Source organism: Polypterus senegalus, chromosome 18, assembly GCF_016835505.1.
Source record: "Polypterus senegalus isolate Bchr_013 chromosome 18, ASM1683550v1, whole genome shotgun sequence".
NCBI lineage: Eukaryota > Metazoa > Chordata > Cladistia > Polypteriformes > Polypteridae > Polypterus > Polypterus senegalus.
The window spans coordinates 69223171-69250791 of NC_053171.1; the positions used below are offsets into that span (position 1 = coordinate 69223171).

Genomic DNA, 27621 nt, shown 5'->3' on the forward strand with positions numbered 1-27621 from the left:
AGTTTAATTTTTATACATCTCAAAATGTGCATTGAAATGAGTGTACACATTATTGTGCATACACACAGTTTGTACATGAAGTGTAATGAAGAGCACATCAAAGCCTGGTGTTAAATGTTCTAAACACCATGAGACAAGCATTTTATGTGGTAAGCCCGATCCTGCAAAGGACAACCAATTACTTTGCTCTTTGTTTACTGTTTGCCAGATGCACCAGAGCAGCTAGCTAGATAGATAGATAGATAGATACTTTATTAATCCCAAGGGGGAATTCACATAATCCATAGATAGATACTTTATTAATCCCAAGGGGAAATTCACATAATCCAGCAGCAGTATACTGATACAAAGAAACAATATTAAATTAAATAGTAATAAAAATGAAAAGAATTAAAATAAAATTAATGTTCGCATTTACTCCCCCGGGTGGAATTGAAGAGTCGCATAGTGTGGGGGAGGAACGATCTCCTCAGTCTGTCAGTGGAGCAGGACAGTGACAAAAGTCTGACTCTGAAGCTACTCCTCTGCCTGGAAATGACACTGTTAAGTGGATGCAGTGGAATATTCATGATTGACAGGAGTTTGCTTAGTGCCCGTCGCTCTGCCACAGATGTTAAACTGTCCAACTTTAATCATACAATGGAGCCTGCCTTCTTAACAAGTTTGTCCAGGCGTGAGGCGTCTTTCATCTTTATGCTGCCACCCCAGCACACCACCGCGTAGAAGAGGGCACTCACCACAACCGTCTGGTAGAACATCTGCAGCATCTTACTGCAGATGTTGAAGGATGCCAACCTTCTCAGAAAGTATAGTCTGCTCTGACCTTTCTTACATAGAGCATCAGTATTGGCAGTCCAGTCCAATTTGTCATCCAGCTGCACTCCCAGATATTTAAAGGTCTGCACCCTCTGCACACAGTCACCTCTGATGATCACAGGGTCCATGAGGGGCCTAGGCCTCCTAAAATCCACCACCAGCTCCTTGGTCTTGCTGGTGTTAAGGTGTAAGTGGTTTGAGTCGCACCATTTAACAAAGTCTTTGATTAACTTTCTGTACTCCTCCTCCTGCCCACTCCTGATGCAGCCCACAATAGCAGTGTCATCAGCAACTTTTGCACATGGCAGGACTCGAGTCATATTGGAAGTCTGATGTATATAGATTGAACAGGACCGGAGAAAGTACAGTCCCCTGCGTGCCCTGTATTGCTGCACACAATGTCAGACCTGCAGTTCCCAAGACGCACATATTGAGGTCTGTCTGTAAGATAGTCCACAATCCATGCCACAAGGTGTGAATCTACTCCCATCTCAGTCAGCTTATCCCTAAGGAGCAGAGGTTGGATGGTGTTGAAGGCGCTAGAGAAGTCCAAAACATAATTCTTACAGCACCACTGCCTCTGTCCAGGTGGGAGAGGGATCGATGAAGCATATAGATGATGGCATCCTCTGCTCCCACCTTCTCCTGGTATGCGAACTGCAGAGGGTCGAGGGCGTGACGGACCTGTGGCCTCAGGTGGTGAAGCAGCAGCCGCTCCATGGTCTTCATCAGATGTGGCGTCAGAGCAACAGGCCGGAAGTCATTCAGCTCACTAGGACGTGATACCTTTGGGACAGGAGTGATACAAGATGTTTTCCAAAGCCTGGGACTCTCCCTGTTCCAGGCTCAGGTTGAAGATGCGCTGTAGAGGACTCCCCAGTTCCAACGCACAGGCCTTCAGCAATCGTGGCGATACACCATCTGGACCCGCTGCTTTGCTGGCACAAAGTCTTTTCAGCTCTCTGCTCACCTGGGCTGCTGTAATTGTGGGTGGGGATGTCTCACCTATGCTGGTATCAGCAGAAGGATGGTTGGAGGATGCAGTACTCCGAGGTGAGAGTGGGTTACTGTGATCAAACCTATTAAAGAAGTTGTTCATTTGGTTTGCTCTCTCCACGTCTGTCTCGATGGCGGCACCCCGCTTCGAGCTGCAGCCAGTGATAATCTTCATCCCATCCCACACTTCCTTCATACTGTTGTTCTGCAACTTCTGCTCCAGCTTTCTCCTGTACTGCTCTTTCGCGCCCTGAGCTGGACTCGGAGTTCCTTCTGCACACTTCAGCTCATGCTTATCACCACCTTTAAAAGCCCTTTTCTTCTGGTTCAAAAGGCCCTTGATGTCACTTGTAATCCATGGCTTGTTGTTAGCATAGCAGCATACTGTTCTTACTGGAACTACAATGTCCATACAGAAGTTGATGTAATCAGTTGTGCATTCAACAGCCTCTTCAATGTTCTCACTATGTGACCCAAGCAATATATCCCACTCTGTAGTTCCAAAGCAGTCTCTCAGAGCCTGCTCTGCCTCAGGGGACCACTTCCTGAATGAGCGTGTGGTTGTAGGTAGCGCCCTCACTCTTGGTTTGTATTGAGGCTGAAGCAGAACCAGGTTATGATCTGCTTTCCCAAGCGCAGGCAGTGGGGTGGCGCTGTATGCGTCTTTAACGTTTGCATATAGTAGGTCAATAGTCCTGTTTCCCCGAGTGTTACAATCCACATACTGGGAGAAGGCAGATAATGTTTTGTCCAGCCTTACATGGTTAAAATCTCCAGCGATTAGCACAATTAGCTACAGAGCTGTCCGTGTGCTGTTGCCATTAGAGATGGTGACCCTGATGATAGTAGTATATGCATTTTCTCCATATTAGTTATAACAACATTTCCATTATAATGAAATATTTTATCAGAAAGGATCTTCATATAATACAAACAAGAAAAATGACACCTAGTGAATGCAGACATTAAGCTTTTGGTTATCATACTGCATAGAAATTCACACTCAGTGGAAACCTTCTATTTTTTATGACAATTTAATATTTAAAAGGCATTTAACAACTTGATTTTCTAATACTCTTTGTAAATAATACTCTGTGTAAATGAGCATTTTCATAATGCAAATTTTTATATGTATTACTGATAGGATCCCACAAAAATAATAAAGAGGTACAAAAGATAGCTGGAACTTGCAGCTAAATCACTATCAGGTCAATTTTCCTGTTAATGATCACTTTAAACACACTTCATACGGGGATTTATAACTGTTGCTTTCACTGAAATACGGCACAGCAGTGTTTTTATTTAACTGAGCAGTGATGTGTAGAATCATCATCCCTTTTAGTTGACCAACTGAAAAGAAAATTATTGTAATTACATGACATTACTGTTTCCAGGTTTTTGAAGTAAACCAACACTGTTAAATGAGTGATTCATTACAACATACAAGGCATTAGGGCACACTAATTAGTCCTACAGCTCCACAAATCCTAGGACCATGGTTCAATTCCTAGCACCTTCTTTCTGGGATTTATAATTTTATATTATGATTTCCTTCTGTGCCTTAAACTTGTGTATCCTTGATCAACTGGTGAATCTAAACTGGTCTAGTTTAACTATGTATGTAAAGCTGATTGAACCTTGCCCCTAGTCCAGACCTGGTTACAATCTTGCACCTGATGCTCTCAGGCTAAGCCCCTCCCCCCCATGATACTATAAATGACAGTGGGCTTGGAAAACAGACAGGTTGATAGACTAGAGTGTGCATATTAGCTGCGTGTACCCACAAATCTCATTTTAACCAGAGAATAGGCAGCACATGTTTTCAACTGTCAACCGCTTGAACACCAGGAGCCTTATGTATAAAAGCCTTGCTTAGATTCCATACTAAAATACCGGTATTGATAATGCTCAAAAGGTAAAATCGGCATATGCACAAAGCAAATCAGATTTATAAAACTGCGCATGCAGCAAGTGCTACGTCAGGTTCCTTTATATCTCTTAAATTGACTTAAAACTTTTGTGTTTGGGTATTTAGCCACTCCTCATCACTTCCTACCAGTAACCATGTATAGATTAAAAACGTGAGGTATTTACTGACATTTAGCAGAGTTTAAGGGGTGATATATGCCCCTCAACAGATGCACTATATTACTAAAATAAATCTCAAATAAAGGTTATTTTTCCTAAATTCCTAAAAAGGCCACATTTAATGTAATATGCTATTCAATGTATTAGGCACAAGGTGATGCAACAATAGTGCTGCTGTCTCATAGTAAGGAGTTGCTCCCTGTGTGGAGTTTGTACGATTGTACATGAAGCCCCAGAACTGCAGGGGTAAACAAGTATTTAAGCAAGCTGTTCTTACACATTATGTTTTCCTGCTCAAGAAACTAATTTTTTCTCATAACCTTTTCTCAGTTTTTTTAACCTTGGTTTTATTTGATCAACAATGTATTGCCTTTGCTACTTCCTGCTTCTTCAAGTTCTAGTATTTTTAGAAATGTTTTTTCTTCCTCTTCATTCCTCATGACAATTCCCCCATATTTATTCTTCCGCTATCAAGGACCCTTTGGCAGGACCTTTACATGTACCAAATTTCTTAAAGTTGATTATTTAAGAGAAAAAAAGTTTTAAAACTCCGTATCCAAATCTCCACTAAAACTTTGAGAGACACCAGTAGTCAGTGACCAACCTTTTTAGCTTTTGCCTTCTTTTCATATGATTCAGACAGGGGCTTCTTCTTTTGTTGCACAGCAGCTTTAGAGAACAGATCCTCAAACTCTTTGGTGTCTTGAATTCTAGGCTCTTCTAGAGACCCCCATACTGAACTTTCACTGTAAAAAGACAGAAAAGTGGCATTCAAAACAGTAACGACTACAGTTCTATTAATTTTTCCACGCAAGTCAGAAGCTGATACTTAAAAAGTTTCAATTTTACTTAATTCCCAAGCTTAAAGGATAAGTTCGGTACTTTACAAGTTGAAGTCAAAACACTGTGTACATGCATTTACTGTATAATGCAAACTTGTGTTCCATAGTGCAGCATTTTCTTTCAGTTTTAAAAAATATCTTGCCCTCACTGGCTTTTTAAATTGCAACTAATGAGGCACGGGTATAGCCAAAAAACAAAAGCCTTACCGAATATGTCTTTTCAAGCCAAAACAGTTGTCGAGTATTGATCCACGTCTTGTGATTATACACACATTGTAAAATAGCTTATGCATGTCATTTTTAAATAAGAAACACCAGTATTATAAGATTCAGCAATTTTTATAGAAAACCAAATGTGGGCACTACCTCAGTACTTGTCTTCTGAAACAACCTTTCACTCCTCACAGAGAGTAGTTTCCACTCAAAAGGTAAAATCACAGTAATATTGTGTGCCATTTGGTTGTTTTTTTTTTTTGATTTACTTGAGTGTTTATGTGAGAACTCACAGAAGTGAATAGAAAAAGTATCCTTACCCCAAGAAAAATAGTACCAGGAATCTTCTATACTAATAAAAGGCAAAGCCCTCACTGACTGACTGACTGACTGACTGACTGACCCACTCACTCACTCACTCACCACTCACTCACTCACTCACTCACTCACTCATCACTAATTCTCCAACTTCCTGTGTAGGTAGAAGGCTGAAATTTGGCAGGCTCATTCCTTACAGCTTACTTACAAACGTTAGGCAGGTTTCACTTCGAAATTCTACACATAACGGTCATAACTGGAACCTGCTTATGTACACAAATACCGGCCATAGCCTGCAGCTCGGTTGTTGCGTCCCTCATCATCACGCCTCCCACGTAATTGAGTGCCTGCCCATATAAGGCCGTCTGTCAGCGGCAATCCAATAGAAACATCCATCCATCCATCCTCTTCCACTTATCCGAGGTCGGGTCGCGGAGGTAGCAGCGCCCAGACTTCCCTCTCCCTGGCCACTTCTTCCAGCTCTTCCGGGAGAATTCCAAGGCGTTCCCAGGCCAGCCGGAGACATAGTCCCTCCAGCGTGTCCTGGGTCTTCCCGGGGCCTCCTCCCGGTTGGGCGTGCCGGAACACCTCACCAGGGAGGCGTCCAGGAGGCATCCTGATCAGATGCCCGAGCCACCTAATCTGACTCCTCTCGATGCGGAGGAGCCGCAGCTCTACTCTGAGCCCCTCCCGGATGACTGAGCTTCTCACCCTATCTTTAAGGGAAAGCCCAGACACCCTGCGGAGGAAACTCATTTCAGCCGCTCGTATTCGCGATCTCGTTCTTTCGGTCACTACCCATAGCTCATGACCATAGGTGAGGGTAGGAGCGTAGATCGACTGGTAAATTGAGAGCTTTTTCACCACGACAGACCGATGCAGAGCCCGCATCACTGCGGATGCCGCACCGATCCGCCTGTCGATCTCACGCTCCATTCTTCCCTCACTCGTGAACAAGACCCCGAGATACTTGAACTCCTCCACTTGGGGCAGGATCTCTCCCCAACCCTGAGAGGGCCTCCACCCTTTTCCGGCTGAGGACCATGCTCTCGGATTTGGAGGTGCTGATTCTCATCCCAGCCGCTTCACACTCAGCTGCGAACCGATCCAGAGAGCTGAAGATCACGGCCTGATGAAGCAAACAGGACAACATCATCTGCAAAAGCAGTGACCCAATCCTGAGTCCACCAAACCGGACCCCTTCAACACCCTGGCTGCGCCTAGAAATTCTGTCCATAAAGTTATGAACAGAATGGTGACAAAGGGCAGCCCTGGCGGAGTCCAACTCTCACTGGAAGCGGGCTCGACTTACTGCGGCAATGCGGACCAAGCTCTGACACGGTTGTACAGAGACCGAACAGCTCTTATCAGGGGTCCGGTACCCCATACTCCCGGAGCACCCCCACAGGATTCCCGAGGGACACGGTCGAATGCCTTTTCCAAGTCCACAAAACACATGTAGACCGGTCGGGCAAACTCCCATGCACCCTCAGGACTCTGCTAAGGGTGAAGAGCTGGTCCACTGTTCAGCGACCAGGGCGAAAACCACACTGTTCCTCCTGAATCCGAGGTTGACTATCCGGCGGACCCTCCTCTCCAGAACCCCGAATAGACTTTTCCAGGGAGGCTGAGGAGTGTGATCCCTCTATAGTTGGAACACACCCTCCGGTCCCCTTTTAAAGAGGGGACCACCACCCCGTCTGCCAATCCAGAGGCACTGTCCCGATGTCCATGCGATGTTGCAGAGGCGTGTCAACCAAGACAGTCCTACAACATCCAGAGCCTTAAGGAACTCCGGCGTATCTCATCCACCCGGGGCCCTGCCACCAAGGAGTTTTTGACCACCTCGGTGACTTCAGTCCCAGAGATGGGAGAGCCCACCTCAGAGTCCCCAGGCTCTGCTTCCTCGTGGAAGGCATGTTAGTGGGATTGAGGAGGTCTTGAAGTACTCCTCCCACCGACCACAACGCGTCAGCAGTCAGCGCACCATCCCCACCATATACGGTGTTGACACTGCACTGCTTCCCCTCCTGAGGCGCGGACGGTGGACCAGAATCTCCTCGAAGCCGTCCAAAGTGTTCTCCATGGCCTCTCCAAACTCCTCCCATGCCCGAGTTTTGCCTCAGCAACAACGAAGCGCGTTCGCTTGGCCTGCGGTACCTATCAGCTGCCTCCAGAGACCCACAGGACAAAAAGTCCTATAGGACTCCTTCTTCAGCTTGACGGCATCCCTCACGCGGTGTCCACCAGCGGGTTGGGGATTGCCGCCACGACAGGCACCGACCACCTTGCGGCCACAGCTCCGGTCAGCCGCCTCAACAATAGAGGCACGGAACATGGCCCATTGGACTCAATGTCCCCACCTCCCTCGGGGCGTGGTTGAAGTTCTGCGGAGGTGGGAGTTGAAGCTACTTCTGACAGGGGACTCTGCCAGCCGTTCCCAGCAGACCCTCACAACACGTTTGGGCCTACCAGGTCTGACCGGCATCTTCCCCCACCATCGAAGCCAACTCACCACCAGGTGGTGATCAGTTGACAGCTCCGCCCCTCTCTTCACCCGAGTGTCCAAGACATATGGCGCAAGTCCGACACACGACCACAAAGTCGATCATCGACCTGAGGCCTAGGGTGTCCTGGTGCCAAGTGCACATATGAACACCCTTATGCTTGAACATGGTGTTCGTTATGGACAATCCATGGCGAGCACAGAAGTCCAATAACAAAACACCGCTCGGGTTCAGATCGGGGCCATTCCTCCCAATCACGCCCTTCCAGGTCTCACTGTCATTGCCCACGTGGGCATTGAAGTCTCCCAGCAAAACGAGGGAATCCCAGAAGGTATGCCCTCTAGCAACCCCTCCAGAGACTCCAAAAAGGGTGGATACTCCAAACTGCTGTTGGCGCATACGCACAAACAACAGTCAGGACCCTTCCCCACCCGAAGGCGGAGGGAGGCCACCCTCGTCCACGGGGTAAACCCCAATGCACAGGCTCCAGTGGGGGCAATAAGTATGCCCACACCTGCTCGGCGCCTCTCACCGGGGGCAACTCCAGAGTGGTAGAGAGTCAAGCCCCTCTCAAGAGATTGGTTCCAGAGTCCAAGCTGTGCGTCGAGGTGAGTCCGACTATATCTAGCCGGAGCCTCTCGACCTCGCGCACTAGCTCAGGCTCCTTCCCCTTCAGACAGGTGACATTCCACGTCCCAAGAGCCAGTTTCTGTAGCCGAGGATCAGACCGCCAAGGTCCCGCCGGCCACCACCCAACTCACACTGCACCCAACCTCCTTGGCCCCTCCCATATGTGGTGAGCCCATGGGGAGGAGGACCCACGTTACCTCTTCGGGCTGTGCCCGGCGAGCCCATGGGTGCAGGCCCGGCCACCAGGCGCCGCCATCGAGCCCCACCTCCAGGCCTGGCTCCAGAGGGGCCCGGTGACCAGCGTCGGGCAAGGGAAAACGTCGTCCAAGGTTTGCTCTTCATTGGAGGTTTGTTGAACCGCTCTTTGTCTCATCCCTCACCTAGGACCAGTTTGCCTTGGGTGGCCCTACCAGGGGCATAAAGCCCCGGACAACATAGCTCCTAGGATCATTGGGACACGCAAACCCCTCCACCACGATAAGGTGACGGTTCAAGGAGGAGCCAATAGAAACACTGACGCTAAATATTCACAGGTGAAGGGCTGTGCTTATGCAGACAAAGATGAGATGGTCAGGGTGGTGTTTGGCACAAACTTAGCGAAACTGAGAGAGAAACTTTTAAATGCCGGGTCTTAGCTAACATTAAATAAAGCTGTGGACATCGCATGAGATAGCACAAGCACAGCTGAGAACCTTCGATGCATGTACACCGAACAGCTCACGTGAACTGACTGTGAATGCAGTACACAGAGAACAAGGAAGAGCTCCAAAGAGCACTGAACAAAAAATGCATTACACAATTGAGAAGGCAGCAAAAGAATATGAAGCAAGTGACGCATACAAGCATATTCATAAGTGCAGCTACTGCGGAAACAAAGCACTGTGTAAACCGTAAGTTTAAATTAATTTTATAGACACGCTGCCGCTAGCATTTGTCATGCCTACGACGAATATGATATTCGCGAGATGCAAGTTTAATGAGAAGAAGTGGGGTATAATCAAGACTTTGAATCACTTTGTAATGGAGTTAAAATTGCTGTAACGGAGTTAAACTTGCTGGTGAAGGACTGCGCTTATGCAAACGAATAGGAAAGCAAGGTGTAAAGCTTAACTTTAAATTTAATGCGAAGACACATTGCCGTGTCTGAGCTAACATCAAAACATCGCACAAAATAGCACAAGCACAGCTAAGAACCTTCGATGCATGTACTCCGAGCAGCTCATGAGAACTGACTGTGAATGCAGTACGCAGACAAAAAGCAACAGCTCCAAAGAGCGCAGAACAAAAACGCATTACACAATTGAGAAGGCAGCAAAAGAATATAAAGCGAGTGACGCATACAAGCATATTCATAAGTGCAGCTACTGCGGAAACAAAGCACACGGTGGAAAAAGTCAATGTCCAGCTAAAGGAAGACAGTGTAAAAAAAACCTGTGCATGCAGTGTGTGATGCCTCAAATAAAGAGGAAGACGAGCTGTTTATTGATGCAGTAAGAAAGGAATTGATGAATGAAACCTGTTATCTTTACTACGGTTGACAAACATGGAATGTAACTTGAACACAACACATCCTCCAAATCCGAATCTGATTGAAAGAAATAATGATAATCAAATGCTTGATGACAGCAACACTCATAACAGTCACAAAACAATTACATTGACAATCATGTTACGTTATTTTTAAAATGTTCCCTTTTCTTTTTCATAACTTCTTTAACATACTACTTCTCTGCTGCGAAGCACAGGTATTTTGCAATATATACCCCGATCTACATACTGTCAAATAAACAAACCACACGCTGTGGTGCAACGCAAGAGGCTTCACCTCTAGCATTGTCGTCCGAGATTCGATTCCTGAGAGGGGGTTGCAGTGAGTGTGTACGCCTGATGAGCCCAGAATTAGGGCGAAAGACGTGTCGCGTACTCTTTGCATTATTTGACAGTAAAACTATTTATATATATATATATATATATATATATATATATATATATATATATATATATATATATATAGTCACACACGTGCGCATGGGAGGCAGCTAAACGGCTCGGGTAAGGACAATTCTGAGACATACCAGGATGTGGCAGAGTGCACTGACTCTTTTTCTTCCTTCCCTGCAGGCCATTCCCGGGGGATTCCGCCTGGCTCTCTTGACGTCACTTCTGGGACCGAGCCGGCTCCGGCCCCTGTGATGTCACGTCCGGGCTCGAACCAATAGCTGAAGACCTCAATGAGCCCAACCTCTATGATCTCACTTCCTGTCTTCCCCTTTAAAAACCTCCTCCTTTTCCCTGTATTGGACTCGGTTTTGTGCACAGCAGTGCTATCATTTGAAAAGACAATTTGCAGCCAGGAAAACAAATTATATGGGTGGCTGCTCCAAACTTTGCTTTGTCCCATCGTGGCTTTTGTGACAATATACACATGCACACATACATATATACACACACACACACATATACAGGTATATAAATATATATATACACACACACACATATATGTGTGTATATGTATGTGTGTATATATATGTAGATATGTATATATATATATATATATATATATATATATTTATATATATATATGTATACTAGCAAAATACCAGCGCAGAAAGGGAAGTAGTGTGTTGAAGAAGCAATGAAAAGAAAAGGAAACATTTTGAAAATAACGTAACATGATTGTCAATGTAATTGTTTTGTCACTGTTGTGAGTGATGAGTGTTGCTGTCATATATATATATATATATATATATATATACACACACACACACATAAACATATATATATACATATCTATACATATACACATATATACACATACACATATATACATACATATATATATCTACATATATACACATACATATACATACACACATACATACATACACACACATATATACTGCTCAAAAGAATTAAAGGAACACTTTTTAATCAGAGTATAGCATAAAGTCAATAAAACTTATGGGATATTAATCTGGTCAGTTAAGTAGCAGAGGGGGTTGTTAATCAGTTTCAGCTGCTGTGGTGTTAATGAAATTAACAACAGATGCACTAGAGGGGCAACAATGAGATGACCCCCAAAACAGGAATGGTTTAACAGGTGGAGGCCACTGACATTTTTCCCTCCTCATCTTTTCTGACTGTTTCTTCACTAGTTTTGCATTTGGCTACAGTCAGTGTTACTACTGGTAGCATGAGGCGATACCTGGACCCTACAGAGGATGCACAGGTAGTCCAACTTCTCCAGGATGGCACATCAATACGTGTCATTGCCAGAAGGTTTGCTGTGTCTCCCTGCACAGTCTCAAGGGCATGGAGGAGATTCTAGGAGACAAGCAGTTACTCTAGGAGAGCTGGAGAGGGCCATAGAAGGTCCATAACCCATCAACAGGACCAGTATCTGCTCCTTTGGGCAAGGAGGAACAGGATGAGCACTGCCAGAGCCCTACAAAATGACCTCCAGCAGGCCACTGGTGTGAATGTCTCTGACCAAACAACCAGAAAGACTTCATGAGGGTGACCCAAGGGCCCCATGTCCTCTAATGGGCCCTGAGCTCACTGCCCAGCAGCATGCAGCTTGATTGGCATAAGCCATAGAATACCAGAATTGGCAGATGCACCACTGGTGCCCTGTGCTTTTTACAGATGAGAGCAGGTTCACCCTGAGCACGTGACAGAAGTGAAAGGGTCTGGAGAAGCCATGGAGAACATTATGCTGTCTGTAACATCATTCAGCATGAGCAGTTTGGTGGTGGGTTAATGATTGTCTGGGGAGGCATATCCATGGAGGGTCACACAGACCGCTACAAGCTTGACAAAGGCACCTTGGCTGCCATTAGGTATCAGGATGAAATCCTTGGACCCATTGTCAGACCCAATGTTGGTACAGTGGCTCCTGGTGCACGACAATTCCTGGCCTCATGTGGTGAGAGTATGCAGGCAGTTCCTGGAGGATGAAGGAATTGATACCATTGACTGGCCACCACACTTTCCTGACCTAAATCCAATAGAACACCTCTGGGACATTGTGTTTTGGTCCATCCAATGTCAACAGGTTGCACCTCAGACTGTCCAGGAGCTCAGTGATACCCTGGTCCAGATCTGGGAGGAGATCCCCCACAACACCATCGGTCATCTCATTAGAAGCATGCACCGATGTTGTCAGGCATGTATACAAGAACAAAGGGGCAATACAAAGTGCTGCGTACAATTTTGAGTTGCTGCAATTAAATTTTAGCAAAATGGACTAGCCTGCCACATAATTTTTTCACTCTGATTTTTGGGGCGTCTTTGAATTAAGGGCTCTGTAGGTTGATCATTTTCATTTCCATCAAACAATGTGGCATCCTTTCGTTCCTAACACATTACTCAGTCTATATCAGTATAGATATCCAGGAGGATTTCTTTTTCCCATTGAGATCTGATGTGTTTTCAAAGTGTTCCTTTAATTTTTTTGAGCAGTTTATATATATACATACACACACACATATATAAACATATATATACATATACATACATATCTACATATATACACACACAGCTATTTCATATCAGTGCAATACGCTGCTTGTTAAAACGGATAACTCCCGCTCTTACGTGCAAGTCTGCGTGGATATTATGAACTATCGTATTTGTTCAAGTTCTATTTAAATTTTAAATAGAAGGAATTTTTATTTAGTCGACAGAAATATCTTTGGTAGGAATGGTAAAAACAGACAGGAATATTATTCGTGAATAAATCAACTCAAACCTTAAATAACTTAAAAGAACAAACATTCAAATTTCTTTACTCTTATGTAAATTTATATAAAAATAAACTTAGATTTTAAATATCCCAAAAGATTCTGCTCTCCATAAAAATATATCCTTTCAAAATTATACAAATTCAAATATGAACATGCTGCATAACAAAACCTGGAAATATAAATAAAATGTGTTCCTTTCAGCAATAACAAATCAAATCATTCAGTTGTCTTTGCTCATATGTCATTTTAGAGCTGGACGCCTGGAATCTTTTTTGGCAACAAGTTCGTTTATGTTTGGTGTGAGGTTCTGTGTTGTGGAGATTCTCAGGATGGATTGCAGGTGCTCATCAGTGAGGCGACTCCTGTGTGCTGTTTTGTTATTCTTTATCACTGAGAAGAGCTTCTCACACAGATATGTGCCAACAAACATGCACAAGGTTCGAGCGCATGTAGACGGACTTTTTGTTCTTCAAAGTCACCAAAGCGCCGTGCAAACTCAGTGCTTTCGGTTTATCAGCAAAGTGCGATTTGGGAACACCGTAGTGACGACTTGGTTTAACATTACTTGGCAACAGGGAAAGTTGCACTGGTGCATTTGTGTCTCCCATAAAAGCAACTTCACTTGAAATCACTTTGTGATTGTGCACAGGTAAAACGCCCGCTGAAGTGTCAGATTCTTATTTAATTCTTCTGCTTTCTGTATCTTCTGCATTGCATTCAGGTCTTTCAGCCTCACTGATGAGCACCTGCAATCCATCCTGAGAATCTCCACAACACAGAACTCCCTGATGTTTTGTCTCATAGTGCCGTCTTAGATTAAATTCTGTAATTACAGCCACATTAGCTCCACAAATGAGACACACGGGTTCAGTAAACATATACTCAGCCTCCCATCGGGTTTTTAAAGGCTCTATTTTCAGAATCAACTTTTCTCTTCAGCATCGTGTGAGCTAGCCGCAATAACTTGCAGCATCATAAGCTAGACTTGATTAACGCGTAAGTGTTAGGCAAGGCAGCTGAAGCGCTGCATTATGGGATCTGTAGTTTATTGTGTTACCAGCGCTTCATATACCGGGCCATTAATAACAATAATACAGTATATAAAATGATCTCGCGGGCTGGATATAATTACACGCCGGGCCGGATGTGGCCCGCAGCCCTTGAGTTTGACACATATGGACTAAATAGAACTTGAAAAGATATATTTTTCAAATGTGATCACGCAATTCAGATAGAGTTGACGCGCACTACAGCCTGCATGCCTCAATAAGTCATCCTCCCCTCGCTCTTACTTTTTAACCGTTCATCTAATGAATACACTGAGTATGGCTTTACCAAAACAATCATTGATGGCGAATAAAGTATCCATTATTCGAGTATGTAGATCGGGATATATATATATACATATATATATACCCAGCGTATCATGAGAAGTAGTGTGTTAAAAAGCTAGAAAAGAAAAGGGAACATTTTAAAATAACGTAACATGACTGTCAATATACAGTATTTGTTTTGTGAGTGTTACTGAGTGTTGCTGTCATCAATGATTTGATTATCATTATTTCTTTCAATCAGGTTCGTATTTGTAGGATGTGTTGTGTTCAAGTTACATTCCGTGTTTGTCAATCGTTGTAAAGATGACAGGTTTCATTCATCGATTCGTTTCTTACTGCATCAATAAACAGCTCGTCTTCTTCTTTATCTGAGACCTGACACACTGCATGCACGGTTTTTTTACACTGTCTTCCTTTAGCGGGACATTGACTTTTTCCACCGTGTGCTTTGTTTCGCAGTAGCTGCATTTATGAATATGCTTGTATGTATCAGGCGCTTCATATTTTTGCTGCCTTTTCAATTGTGTAATTCGGTTTTGTTCAGCTCTTTGGAACTGTTGCTTTTATCTGTGCACTGCGTCAGTTCACGTGAGCCGCTCGGTGTACATGCATCGAAGGTTCCCAGCTGTGCTGGTGCCATCTCGTGCTATGTCCATGGCTGTATTTAATGTTACCTTAGTCCTGGCACTTAAAACTTTCTCGCAGTTTTCGCTGAGTTTGTGCCAAACACCACCTGACCATCTCATCTTCCTCTGCATAAGCACAGTCCTTAACCCGTGAATATTTAGTGGGAGTTTGCTATTCGATTGCCGCTGACGGACGGCCTTATATGGGCAGGCACTAAATTACAAGCGCCAGCGCAGCCTGTCTATGAACTTAATTTAAAGTGTAGGTTTACATCGTGCTTTGTTTCAGTAGCAGAACTCATCAATATGGTTGTATATGTCACTCGCTTCGCTTCTTATTGTTTAGCTGCCTTCTCAATTATATAATGCATGTTTTCTTCAGCGCTTTTTGAGGTCTTCCTGATTTTCTATGTACTGCGTGATTACGTGGAGGCGTGATGATGTCACACGAAACTCCGCCCCACGGCGTTCAAGCTCATCTCCATTACAGTAAATGGAAAAACTGCTTCCAGTTATGACCATTACGCGTAGAATTTCGATATGAAACCTGCCCAACTTTTGTAAGGAAGCTGTAAGGAATGAACCTGCCAAATTTCAGCCTTCCACCCACGGGAAGTTGGACAATTAGTGATGAGTGAGTGAGTGAGTGAGTGCATCACTAATTCTCCAACTTCCCGTGTGGGTGGAAGGCTGAAATTTGGCAGGTTGATTCCTTACAGCTTCCTTACAAAAGTTGGACAGGTTTTATATCGAAATTCTACGCAGAATGGTCATAACTGGAAGCAGTTTTTCCATTTACTGTAATGGAGATGAGCTTCAACCGTGCGGAGTATCGTGAGACATCATCACGCCTCCCACGTAATCACGCAGTACATAGAAAACCAGGAAGACCTCAAAAAAGCGCTCAAGAAAACATGCATTATATAATTGAGAAGGCAGCAAACAATAAGAAGCGAGTTCTGCTACTTCGGAAACAAAGCACGATGTAAACCTACACTTTAAATTAAGTTCATAGACAGGCTGCGCTGGCGTTTGTAATTTAGTGCCTGCCCATATAAGGCCATCCGTCAGCGGCAATCCAATAGCAAACTGCCACGGGTAAATATTCACGGGTGAAGGACTGTGCTTATGGAGAGGAAGATGAGATGGTCAGGGTGGTGTTTGACACAAACTCAGCGAAACTGCCAGAGAAAGTTTTAAGTGCCAGGACTAAGGTAACATTAAATAAAGCTATGGACATAGCACGAGATGGCACCAGCACAGCTGGGAACCTTCGATGCAAGTACACCGAGTGGCTCACGTGAACTGATGCAGTGCACAGATAAAAAGCAACAGTTCCAAAGAGCGGAACAAAACCGAATTACACAATTGAAAAGGCAGCAAAAATATGAAGCGTCTGATAAGCATATTCATAAATGCAGCTACTGTGGAAACAAAGCACCGCGTGGAAAAAGTGAATGTCCAGCTAAAGGAAGACAGCGTAAAAAAAACCGTGCATGCAGTTTGTCACATCACAGATAAAAGGAAGGCGAGCTGTTTATTGATGCAGTAAGGAACTAATCGATGAATGAAACCTCTTATCTTTACAGCGATTGACAAACCGGAATGTAACGAACACATCGCATACAAATACGAGCCTGATTGAAAGAAATAATGATAATCAAATCCTTGATGACAGCAACATTCAATAACACTCACAAAACAATTACTGTATATTGACAATCATGTTACGTTATTTTTAAAATGTTCCCTTTTCTTTTCATAACTTCTACTTCTCCACTGCGATACACGGGTATATATATATAATGTATATCTATAGCCCGATCTACAATACATACTTTAGCATAGACAAGCGGTGGAGCAATTGTAGAGTCTTAAGCCTCTAACGCCGACATTGAGGTTGATTCCCGAGAGGGATGTACTGACTATATGCGCCCGCTACCCGATTCATTTTACCTTCCATCTCCTTGGTTTGGGACGTATGAAAAATATTAGGTTAGCAGAATCATGTTACGTTATTTTAAAATTTTCCCTTTCTTAGCACAAGCACAGTTGAGAAGCTTCGATGCATGTACTCCATAGCAGCGTTAAAAAATACGCATTTAATCACACTTTCAATTCCAAGCAAGCGGGAACTTTTGTCAATGCATGATTTCCTGGTACATCCATTACACTGATGCACACATCACAGCTACAAAAATGTTAGAGTCGGAATAAAGCGCGTTCCTACGACTGATCATTTTGACTACCCGAGGCGAAGCCTTGATAAAAGCATGGTTTTGTGCACACTGAAAAGCAAGCAAAATTAGATGCATTACAGAAAGCGGACTTTGTGGATCTTACTGGGGATCATTGGACTTCCGTGACCGTTAGTAATTCTAAATACATCTAATTACAAAATGTTCAATGATCACACTGTTTTAGCCTAATGTACAAAATAATTTTGGCTAATGTTACTCAGAGTTTAAAGAGTAAGCTGGTCAAATTACCTTTTATGTTTCTGACTTATTTTTTTAAGAAGAAAAACTGCACTTTATGGTGAAATTTTGGTAATTATTATTTAAAGACAATACTATTCTGAAAAAAATGTACTTAAAAGTACTTAAACTACCACTTTATTTTTAAGTCTGCCCAATTTTAACCAGGGATGATATTTTTGTTTCTGTTTTGAATTCAAATGCAGTTTAAAAGCTTTTTTTTCAGAAATTAAAACAGCTTCAGTTTACAATATTCATGTCCATGTCTATTATTTGATTCTGTAAGCCCACTAAAACCGTTTTAAAAAAAAAAAACATTTGCGATTTGGGGCAAATTTCGTGTCGCGATTACATACGATTAATCAAGATTAATTCTTACACAGCCTCTAATTAATTGGATTAATTTTTTAATCGAGTCCCACCTAATATATATATGTAGATATATATATGTAGATTTGTATATATATGTTTATATACAGTATATATGTAGATATGTATATATTTGTATATACAGTATGTATATATATATGTGTGTGTATATATACAGTATGTGTATATATGTATATGTATATATATGTATGTGTGTATATGTGTATATATGTTTATATATATGTCTGTGTGTGTGTATATATATAGATATATATATATATATATATACCAGCAACACTCATGACAATTACAAAACAATTACATTGTCAATCATGTTACGTTATTATTAAAATGTTTCCTTTTCTTTTTACTTCTCCGCTGCCAATAGCGCAGCTATTTATATATATATATATATATATATATATATATATATATATATAAATAGATAGATATGACAACAAAACTCATATCAATGACAAAACAATTACATTAACAATCATCTTACGTTATTTTAAAATGTTTGCTTTTCTTTTTCATAACTTCTTTAACACACTACTTCTCCGCTGCGGCGGGTATTCTCTAGTATATATATATATATATATATATACTAGCAAAAATACCAGCCGCAGCAGAGAAGTAGTGTAAAGAAGCAGTGAAAAAGAAAGGAAACATTTTGAAAATAACGAATTATCAATGTAATTGTTTTACCACTGTTAATGAGTGATGAGTGTTGCTGTCATATATATACATATATATTTACACACACACACATAAACATATATATACATATCTATACATATACACATATATATATATACACACACACATATATACATACATATATATATCTACATATATACACATACATATACATACACACATACATACATACACACACATATATATAAACATATATATACATATACATACATATCTACATGTATACACACACAGCTATTTCGTATCAGTGCAATACGCTGCTTGTTAAACGGATAACTCCCGCTCTTACGTGCAAGTCTGCGTGGATATTATGAACTATCGTATTTGTTCAAGTTCTATTTAAATTTTAAATAGAAGGAATTTTTATTTAGTTGACAGAAATATCTTTGGTAGGAATGGTAAAAACAGACAGGAATATTATTCGTGAATAAATCAACTCAAACCTTAAATAACTTAAAAGAACAAACATTCACATTTCTTTACTCTTATGTAATTTTATATAAAAAATAAACTTAGATTTTAAATATCCCAAAAGATTTTGCTCTCCATAAAAATATATACTGTCAAAATTATACAAATTCAAATATGAACATGCTGCATAACAAAACCTAGAAATATAAATAAAATGTGTTCCTTTCAGCAATAACAAATCAAATCATTCAGTTGTCTTTGCTCATATGTCATTTTAGAGCTGGACGCCTGGCATCTTTTTTTGGCCACAAGTTCATTTCTGTTTGGTGTGAGGTTCTGTGTTGTGGAGATTCTCAGGATGGACTGCAGGTGCTCATCAGTGAGGCGACTCCTTTGTGCTGTTTTGTTAGTCTTTATCATATCATATGTGATATGTGCTACCAAACATGCACAAGGTTCGAGCCGCATGTAGACGGACTTTTTTTGTTCTTCAAAGTCACCAAAGCGCCGTGCAAACTCATTGCGCTCAGTTTATCAGCAAAGTGCGTATTTGAGAACACCGTAGTGACGACTTGGTTTAACATTACTTGGCAACAGGGAAAGTGGGGCAAATTGCACTGGTGCATTTGTGTCTCCCATAAAAGCAGCTTCACTTGAAATCACTTTGTGATTGTGCACGGTAAAAACGTCCGCTGAAGTGTCAGATTCTTATTTAATTCTTCTGCTTTCTGTATCTTTTGCATTGCATTCAGGTTACCCTGATGTTTTGTCTCATAGTGCCATCTTAGATTAAATTCTGTAATTACAGCCACATTAGCTCCACAAATGAGACACAAGGGTTCAGTAAACATATACTCAGCCTCCCATCGGTTTTTAAAGGCTCTATTTTCAGAATCAACTTTTCTCTTCAGCATTGTGTGGGCTAGCTTCGCAATAACTTGCAGCATCATAAGCTAGACTTGAATAACGCGGTAAGTGTTTGGCAAGGCAGCTGAAGCGCTGCATTATGGGATCTGTAGTTTATTGTGTTACTAGCGCTTCATATACCCGGGCCATTAATAACAATAATAAAGTATATAAAATGATCTCAAGGGCGGATATAATTACGCCGGGCGGATGTGGCCCGCGCCCTTGAGTTTGACACATATGGACTAAATAGAACTTGAAAAGATATATTTTTAAATGTGATCGCAATTCAGATAGAGTTGACGCGCACTACAGCCTGCATGCCTCAATAAGTCATCCTCCCCTCGCTCTTACTTTTTTACCGTTCATCTAATGAATACACTGAGTATGGCTTTACCAAAACAATCATTGATGGCGAATAAAGTATCCATTATTCGAGTATGTAGATCGGGATATATATCTATACTAATAAAAGGCAAAGCCCTCACTCACTCACTCACTGACTCATCACTAATTCTCCAACTTCCTGTGTAGGTAGAAGGCTGAAATTTGGCAGGCTCATTCCTTACAGCTTACTTACAAAAGTTGGGCAGGTTTCATTTCGAAATTCTACGCCTAATGGTCATAACTGGAAGGTATTTTTCTCCATTAACTGTAATGGAGTTGAGCTGGAATGGCGTGGGGGCGGAGTTTCGTGTGACATCATCCGCCTCCCACGTAATCACGTGAACTGATTGTCAGCGCAGTGCGTAGAAAACCAGGAAGACCTCCAAAAGCGCTTAAGAAAACATGCATTATATAATTGAGAAGGCAGCGAAAAACAATAAGAAGCGAGCGAGTGACATATACTACCATATTCATGAGTGGTGCTGCCTCGGAAAGAAAGCAAGGTGTAAACCTAAACTTTAAATTAAGTTCATAGACAGGCTACGCTGGCGTTTCACATGCCCACAGGTAATGCGGGATACAAGTTTAATGAGAGGGCGAGGATATAAGCGCGAGTTTTGATCACTTTGTAACTAAGTTAAAATTGTAGGTGAAGGGGTGTGCTTATGCAAATTCGAGACTGTGTTTGTGGGGATTGACAGTTAAAGGCGGGTGGGGGAGTCACATCATCATCTCCCCTCCCATTCATCTAATTTCGGTCTGAGCTGAGCTCAGCGGCTAATGCCGTCTTTCAAGCAACCGTCAGACTGCCACCAAATACTCACAGAAAAATCCACAAGTTAATACACACGCTATCTCTAGAGTTTCTCCACACTGAATCCTCCAGGCACTACTTACAAAAGGTCACATTGACAATCGTGTTACGTTATTTTTAAAATCTTTCATTTTCTTAGCACAAGCACAGCTGAGAAGCTTGATGCATGTGCTCCATAACGCGTTAAAAATAATGCATTTAATCACACTTTGCATTACAAGCAAAGGGGAGCTTTTGTCAATGCATGATTTCCTGGTACACGATTACATTGATCAAGCGCATCCCGATTCATTTTACCCTCGCACCACCTTAGTTTGAGAAGAAGTCTGAAAAATATGAGGTTAACACAGAAAAACATCACCAATTCAAGCTTTATGAATAATCGATTCGCCATCAATAATTGTTTTGGTAAAGCCATCCTCCTTCCATTTTATAATTTTTCCGCCAATAGCCATGATTAAATGAGCGGTAAATAAAGTAAGAGCAAAGCGAGGGTGACTTATTTAGGCAGGCATATATATGACAGCAACACTCATGACAATGTCAATCATGTTACGTTATTATTAAAATGTTTCCTTTTCTTTTCATTACTTCTTTAACACACTACTTCTCCGCAAGTAGGCGGGTATTTTGCTATATATATAATATATGAATGACCTCCAAAGAGCTGAGACTTTTGATATCATGAGCGTGTCTGCAAAACTGTGGTCTCCTGCCCAGCAAAAGTCGAGCAGCCAGCGCGTGCATAGCTGTGCCGGCCGTTGAGACGCTGACTGCGCTTCTGCCTTAAGTCAAAGTGAGCACTTTTAATTTTTTTCATCCTCCCCCTGCGCTATAGCCCAGACAAGTGCAAACACGGGACCCCTTTTCTACACCACGGCAAAATAATATTAAGGCGATTCACACTTTCTTTTGCACGTATACGATTATGAGGTCCTCACCTCGGATTATGAAGACACGCACGAGTAGAGGACTGACAGTGCCATCACAGCCGATTAATGGCGGGGCGTCTCACCAGTCTACACAAGACCCACGCGACTGTCCCCAAAAGGCGATCATAACGTCAGCGAACACATCTCTCTATACTATATAAAGAAAAGGCAACTTTACTTTCTTTACACCTTTTTTCCTTTTATCCCAAACCAAAGCCTTTCTCTCTTAACACTGCAGAGGACACAAAACTAATTTTCTTTAAATGCCGGTAAGGCACATTACCAGAGGCACAAATTTGAGCGTTCACATAGAAAATGTAATTTCAATGTACCTGTACTTCTTAAAACGTTAATGTTTTACTGTTTAATAACTTATAGACTATAATTTATTATTTTTCCCTTGCACTCAGTGACCAAAGCTATACACACACATATAGACACATACAAACATACACACAAGTATATGTATGTGTGTATATATATATACACACACACACACACACACACACACACATACATATATATATATAATTTGTGTGTGTGTATGTATGTATGTGTATATAGATATGTAGATATTAAGATATGTATGTGTATATATATATATATATGTGTGTGTGTGTGTGTGTGCGCATGTGTGTGTGTGTGTGTGTGTGTGTGTGTGTATATATATGACAGCAGCAATCCAAGCTGTGAGAAAACAGTAAAAGGAGGCGTGTCAGGCGTCGTGGTACATTTTCTGATGCAGCTACTGAAAACAACTTCGTGACGCTGCCGCCAAATACACAAAACAATTACTTTGACAATCATGTTACATTATTTTAAAATGTTTCCTTTTCTTTCTCTTTCCTTCTTTAACACACTACTTCTCCAAGCGGGTATATATATATATATATATATATATATATATATATATATATATATATATATATATATATATATATAGATAGATATGAGAACAACATATAGATAGATATGAGAACAACACTCATATCAATGACAAAACAATTACATTAACAACCATGTTACGTTATTTTTAAAATTTTTCCTTTTCTTTTTGGTACCTTCTTTAACACACTACTTCTCCGCTGCGAAGCGCGGGTATTCTGCTATATACATATATATATATACCCGCGTATCGCAGCGAGAGTAGTGTGTTAAAAAGCTAGAAAAGAAAAGGGAACATTAAAATAACTTAACATGACTGTCAATATACAGTATTTGTTTTGTGAGTCTTACTGAGTGTTGCTGTCATCAAGGATTTGATTATCATTATTTCTTTCAATCAGGTTCGTATTTGTGCCGGCTGCGCACCCGGAAGCCCTCCAGGTGTCCCCTGTCTTCTTCCCCCCAGCACTTCCTGGTGTGGCGGAAGTGCTGGGCTCCAGGGTTGTTCAGGCACCGGGGCGCCGCCTGGCGGTGGTCATGGGTCCCTACAGGGTTGGGCTTCCAAGCCCTTTACCCGTGGCCCCCAACATAACCAGGGCCTCCTGGGCGTCCCGACTGCCACAATGTATATGTTTATATATGTGTGTATGTATGTGTGTCTATATATATATATATCTGTGTGTATGTATGTATGTGTGTATATATATATATATATATATATATATATATATGTATGTATATGTGTATGTATGTGTATATATATGTAGATATGTATATATATGTGAATGTATGTTGTAGCAGATAGAGGCGTGGTCCACCTCTAACACCCTCAGGTACCACTCTGAACACCAGGTGAAAGTATAATTATTATTCTTTTTATTATACAGTGCACCAAGCACCCTCCACTCCACACTCATAAATCACAAATAATAACCAATACAGCAACACTATTCTCTTTCCTCCTCGCCCAGACACTTCGCCCTTCTACCTCCCAGCTCAGCTCACTGTCTGGGCATTCCCCATATCCTTTTATACACCCTGACCCGGAGGTGTTCCTGTGCAATCAGTCCACAATTCCTTATTCCTTCCGGGTCAGGGCAAACAGTCCTTTTGTTTACCCCGGGAGCACGTTGTTTCTTCTCGTCACCTGACTATGACGTACTCCCGGGTTATAGGGCACATGCGAGCCTATGAACCCCACCTACAGCGACGCCTGGTGGCCCCCAATGTATCCAGCAGGGCTGTGTAAAAACACTACAAAGTCCATGATGCCCTGCTGGAACTCGGGGCATGATCATGCTGTCGGGAGGGCTCCTCCTGGCGGCCTGGGGGTGAGGGCCGGAGTAACATGCCGGCAATCCACCACATTATGTATATATTGTGAAGGATGGCCGTCCATTTATCCCGGCCAATACCCCCAAGCTGCCAGGTGGAGCCCTCCTTGCAGCGTGGAGGTCCCCAGAAGACCAGCAGGGCATCATGGACAATGGAGTTTTTATGCAAAGCCCTGCTGGATGCCATGGGGGCCACAGGAGGGAGATGCAGGGAGGACCGAGGGCTTCTTCGTGCCCTGTGATCCGGAGGTTCGTCATAGGAAGAGCGACGGACTTCCGGGTTGAAGAAAAGGACTATTTACACTGACCCGGAAGGAATAAGGACTTGTGGACTGTTGGGCAGAAACACCTCCGGGTCAGGGAGTATAAAAGGACTATGGGAACTCCCAGAAAATTAGCTGAGCTGGGTGGAAGGGTGGCAATGCGTCTGGGAGCTGGAGGATTGGTTTATTTGAGAATTGTTGATTTATATGAGTATTGTGGTGGAGAGTGTGCTTTGTGCACTGTGGAAGAAAAATAAAGTCAACATTTGGACTTTTACCTGGTGTCTGGAGTCGTGGACAGGGGTTCAAAGGAGCGAGAGCACCCCCAATCGTTCACAATATATATGTATATACAAACCGGATTCCAAAAAAGTTGGGACACTAAACAAATTGTGAATAAAAACTGAATGCAATGATGTGGAGATGGCAAATGTCAATATTTTATTTGTAATAGAACGTAGATGACAGATCAAACGTTTAATCCGAGTAAATGTATCATTTCAAAGGAAAAATATGTTGATTCAAAATTTCAACAAATCCCAAAAAAGTTGGGACAAGTAGCAATAAGAGGCTGGAAAAAGTAAATTTGAGCATAACAAAGAGCTGGAAGACCAATTAACACTAATTAGGTCAATTGGCAACATGATTGGGTATAAAAAGAGCTTCTCAGAGTGGCAGTGTCTTTCAGAAGCCAAGATGGGGTAGAGGATCACCAATTCCCACAATGTTGCGCAGAAAGATAGTGGAGCAATATCAGAAAGGTGTTACCCAGCGAAAAATTGCAAAGACTTTGCATCTATCATCATCAACTGTGCATAACATCATCCGAAGATTCCGTAAGGGTCAAGGCCGTAAAACCATACTGGATGCCCGTGATCTCCGGGCCCTTAAACGACACTGCACCACAAACAGCAATGCTACTGTAAAGGAAATCACAGAATGGGCTCAGGAATACTTCCAGAAACCATTGTCAGTGAACACAATCCGCCGTTGCCAGCTGAAACTCTACAGTGCAAAGAAGAAGCCATTTCTAAGCAAGATCCACAAGCTCAGGCGTTGTCACTGGGCCAGGGATCATTTAAAATGGAGTGTGGCAAAATGGAAGACTGTTCTGTGGTCAGACAAGTCACGATTCGATGTTCTTTTTAGAAATCTGGGACGCCATGTCATCCGGACCAAAGAGGACAAGGACAACCCAAGTTGTTATCAACGCTCAGTTCAGAAGCCTGCATCTCTGATGGTATGGGGTTGCATGAGTGCGTGTGGCATGGGCAGCTTGCATGTCTGGAAAGGCACCATCAATGCAGAAAAATATATTCAGGTTCTAGAACAACATATGCTCCCATCCAGACGTCATCTCTTTCAGGGAAGACCCTGCATTTTTCAACAAGATAATGCCAGACCACATTCTGCATCAATCACAACATCATGGCTGCGTAGGAGAAGGATCCGGGTACTGAAATGGCCAGTCTGGACGTCTGTTGAGTGTTGTAAGAAGAAGGGGAGATGCCATACAGTGGTGAAAATGGCCTTGTCCCAACTTTTTTGGGATTTGTTGACACCATGAAATTCTGAATCAACATATTTTTCCCTTAAAATGATACATTTTCTCTGTTTAAACTTTTGTTCCGTGATTTATGTTCTATTCTGAATAAAATATTAGAAGTTGGCACCTCCACATCATTGCATTCAGTTTTTATTCACGATTTGTATAGTGTCCCAACTTTTTTGGAATCCGGTTTGTATGTATGTGTATATGTATATATGTAGATATGTATGTATATGTATATGTGTATATGTATGTATATATAGATGTTTATATGTGTGTGTGTGTGTGTATATATATATATATATATATATATATATATATATGTTTTTTTTAATCTGAACTTAAAAAAGGATGTATACAGTACGTTTTAGGCTTTTACTTTCCGGTGCTACTTCATGCCTCATTGGCTCCATTATAAAATGCCAGTACAGGTAAGAAATTTTTTAATTCATAGAAAATGCTGCACTCTGGAACACTATTTGAAATGGCAAATGAAAATTGTATATATACTATGTGGTGACAAAATAACTTCAACTTGAAAAATACCAAACGTATCCTTTAACAGGAATGTTTGACTTACTTTTTTTTACTTTATGCATGTGTGGCTTGTGCACATTAAAACATAACAAATTTTAAAAACAGGAGAAGACCATTTAGTACATTTAGCTCATGCAGTTCACTGGTGTACTAGGTCACAGAGTTTCCTTATCCTGACAATTTTTTATAAACTCATAAGTCAAGTAGTGCTTCCTTCTTATCATTTTGAATGTTATTTTCTTTAACTCCCTGTTCCAAACTAAAGAGGTTTAATTCCTTTATGCACCTGGGATGAACTTGGCTGTTTTCCTTCTACAAGACCTCTAGTGCTGCTGTGACAATGTTTTTTGAATGGTGAAAAAAACACCAAAAAGTACCAAAATTAGGTCCCAGAAGAGTTTCAGTATAATGTCTTGATTTATTGTATATTTAAAGTTTTTTACTATTTATTAAGCACAAACGTAGAAACGGAGTCCTCAGAAAGCACCTTCACCCTGCTAATCCTAAACATACTGGCACTTACTGTAGATGATTTGGCTCTCCTTTTCTGTGCCTTAATATTATGTACCCTTGTCCTACAGTCACCAATAGCTCCCTAGCACATACAGTGAATGCATCATGGTTGTTACCATCACCTGTCAGGGATGGATTCCAAACTATGTAGTGATACCTTAGTTAAAAAACCTTCTAAGAATAGAGAACCTAATGAAGTTGCCATAAAATGTATTATGGCATATGTACAGATTCAAGTACCTGTTTGCTAGATTAAACTTCTTGGATTTCAGAACATTTCTTAGATTTCTAAAAAAAACAAAAAAAACAATGGCTGTAAAATGTTATTTCCACAGCAGAAGCACGGACAACAAGGAGCTGTGAGGCGACCACTCCATGCCTGCCCAAGAAAAGCAGTCACTACCTGATT

At 41.9% G+C, this 27621-nt stretch overlaps 1 protein-coding gene across 1 annotated transcript in view; it reads right to left on the bottom strand.

Moving 5' to 3' along the window:
• Positions 1-27621, bottom strand: part of LOC120518304 (formin-like) — a 509433-nt gene that overhangs the window by 369388 nt on the left and 112424 nt on the right. Inside the window, exon 5 of the mRNA XM_039741029.1 lies at positions 4505-4646. Within this exon, the coding sequence (XP_039596963.1) occupies positions 4505-4646 (142 nt within the window). The remainder of the gene's footprint in view (positions 1-4504; positions 4647-27621) is intronic.